Source organism: Erinaceus europaeus, chromosome 20 (genome assembly GCF_950295315.1).
Source record: "Erinaceus europaeus chromosome 20, mEriEur2.1, whole genome shotgun sequence".
NCBI lineage: Eukaryota > Metazoa > Chordata > Mammalia > Eulipotyphla > Erinaceidae > Erinaceus > Erinaceus europaeus.
This window is the reverse complement of record NC_080181.1, coordinates 11,541,598-11,543,435: the sequence shown is the minus strand read 5'-3', so window position 1 is coordinate 11,543,435 and position 1,838 is coordinate 11,541,598. Positions and strand designations below refer to the sequence as shown.

The following is a 1,838-nucleotide window of genomic DNA, read 5'->3' as shown; positions in this document are numbered from 1 at the left end:
GAGTCGCTTCACGGGCGGTGAAGCAGGTATGCAGGTGTCTATCTTTCTCTCCCCCCCTCTCTGTCTTCCCCTCCTCTCTCCATTTCTCTCTGTCCTATCCAACAACAAAGCAACAGGCAATAATAACCACAACAAGGCTGCAACAACTAGGGCAACAAAAAGGGGGAAAAATGGCATCCAGGAGCGGTGGATTCATGGTGCAGGCACCGAGCCCAGCAATAACCCTGGAGGGAAAAATAAATAAATAAATAAAAGTATTACATATATAATTCTTTTCTTTGCCACCAGGGTTACTGCTGGGGCTTGGTGCCAGCACTACAAATCCACCAATCCTAGCAGCCATTTTTTTTTTCTTTTTCTCCCCTAATTTTTCTTATCAAATAGGACAAAAGGAAACTGAGAGGACAGAGAGACAGAGAAAGGGAGAGAAAGAAAGATAAGATGCCTGCATACCTGCTTCACCTCTCATGAAGTAGAACCCCTGCAGTAAGGAATCTGGGCTCAAACCTATATTCTTGCACTTGGTAACTTAGTAATATGTGCACTTAACCAGGTGCACCATCACAGGGTCCCTGGAATAAAAATATTATGACTTAAAAACATCTTTAATGTGTAGCTCATTATAGGTAGCAGTCAGGAGTTTACGCCAACTAATGTCTTCTCATTAAGTCCCTAGCTTGGGGTAAGTAAAATATAATACTCTCACCCCACCCTTCTAACTGTAAGGCAGGGTATATCATCTACATTCTATCAGTTAGAATTCTGACCTGGACTTTTCAACAAACTTAAAAGAAACTCTGGGCGCACTGGCTCCGGGATCACCGGGGTCACCTAGGTCACCGGGCACCGCGGAGCCGGGCCGGCGGGTCCCGGGCCTCGCGCAGCTCTCCGAGCGAGAGGCCGCGGGGACGCTCTCGCCTCCCCCGCGCGCGCGCCGCGGAGCATGTTTTCCAGGGCGCAGGTGAAACGGGCTCTGCAGCGGGTGCCCGGGAAGCAGCGCTTCGGCGTCTACAGGTTCCTGCCCTTCTTCTTCGTCCTGGGAGGAGCGATGGAGTGGATCATGATTAACGTGTGTGTGGGCCGGGAGACCTTCTATGATGTCTACCGGAGAAAAGCCTCGGAGAGACAGTATCAGACGAGGCCGGAAGATGTGTTAGAGCCTGAGCAGCCAATAAAGTGACTGTGAAATGCCAAAAAAAAAAAAAAAAGAAAAAGAAACTCTTGCCTCTCCAGTCACAGAACTAGAATAATGATGCAAATGTGGAGTTACTCAGACAAATGCCCCTACTAAATTAATACGGTCCGTGTGCAATACACACATATTTATATAGCAAGAGAAAGTCAAACCAATATAAAGAGGAAGAAAGAAAGAACGAAAGAAAGAAACAAAGGAAGAAAGAAAGGAAGGAAGGAAGGAAGGGGAAAGAGAGAGAGAATACAGAGAAGGAAAGTAGGAGGAAGGGAAGAGAATGGGGAAGAAAAGAATAAAACAGAGTCATGAAAAAAAAGATGAGAAAGGAAAGACAACACCCTGGGAATGATTCAAATTCTGATTGAGACCCGTTTTACTAGAGCCATTTGTCCTGAAATCTTTTCCTTCTATTACGGAATTTTGACAAAACCTTTTCAACAGATCTTAATGTATCTTGCTTTCTCATAGTTTTTTTCTTCCCCCAAGATGGATAAGTAGGGTTGTTCCTTCAAAGAGAACGTTCACTCACATGAGATCCCTCATAGAGAACTGTGACCAGGATTAGAGTATTTTAAAAGGATAGACCATAAAAATATAGAATTTCTCAAGCCAAACTCAATTGATGGCTATCTTTTCACAAAGATGT

At 44.8% G+C, this 1,838-nt stretch overlaps 1 protein-coding gene across 1 annotated transcript; it reads left to right on the top strand.

The window, feature by feature from the left end:
• Positions 1 to 803: 803 nt before the first annotated feature.
• LOC103118769 (ubiquinol-cytochrome-c reductase complex assembly factor 5) lies at positions 804 to 1,195 on the top strand. Its single transcript, XM_007528979.3, has one exon. It carries the CDS (start codon positions 944 to 946, stop codon positions 1,178 to 1,180), a length of 237 nt encoding a protein of 78 aa, XP_007529041.1. The 5' UTR covers positions 804 to 943; the 3' UTR covers positions 1,181 to 1,195.
• Positions 1,196 to 1,838: the final 643 nt, after the last annotated feature.

What these genes read in the sequence shown, in the direction of transcription:
- LOC103118769 (XM_007528979.3), top strand. Translation starts at nt 944, where the DNA reads ATGTTTTCCAGGGCGCAGGTGAAACGGGCTCTGCAGCGGGTGCCCGGG.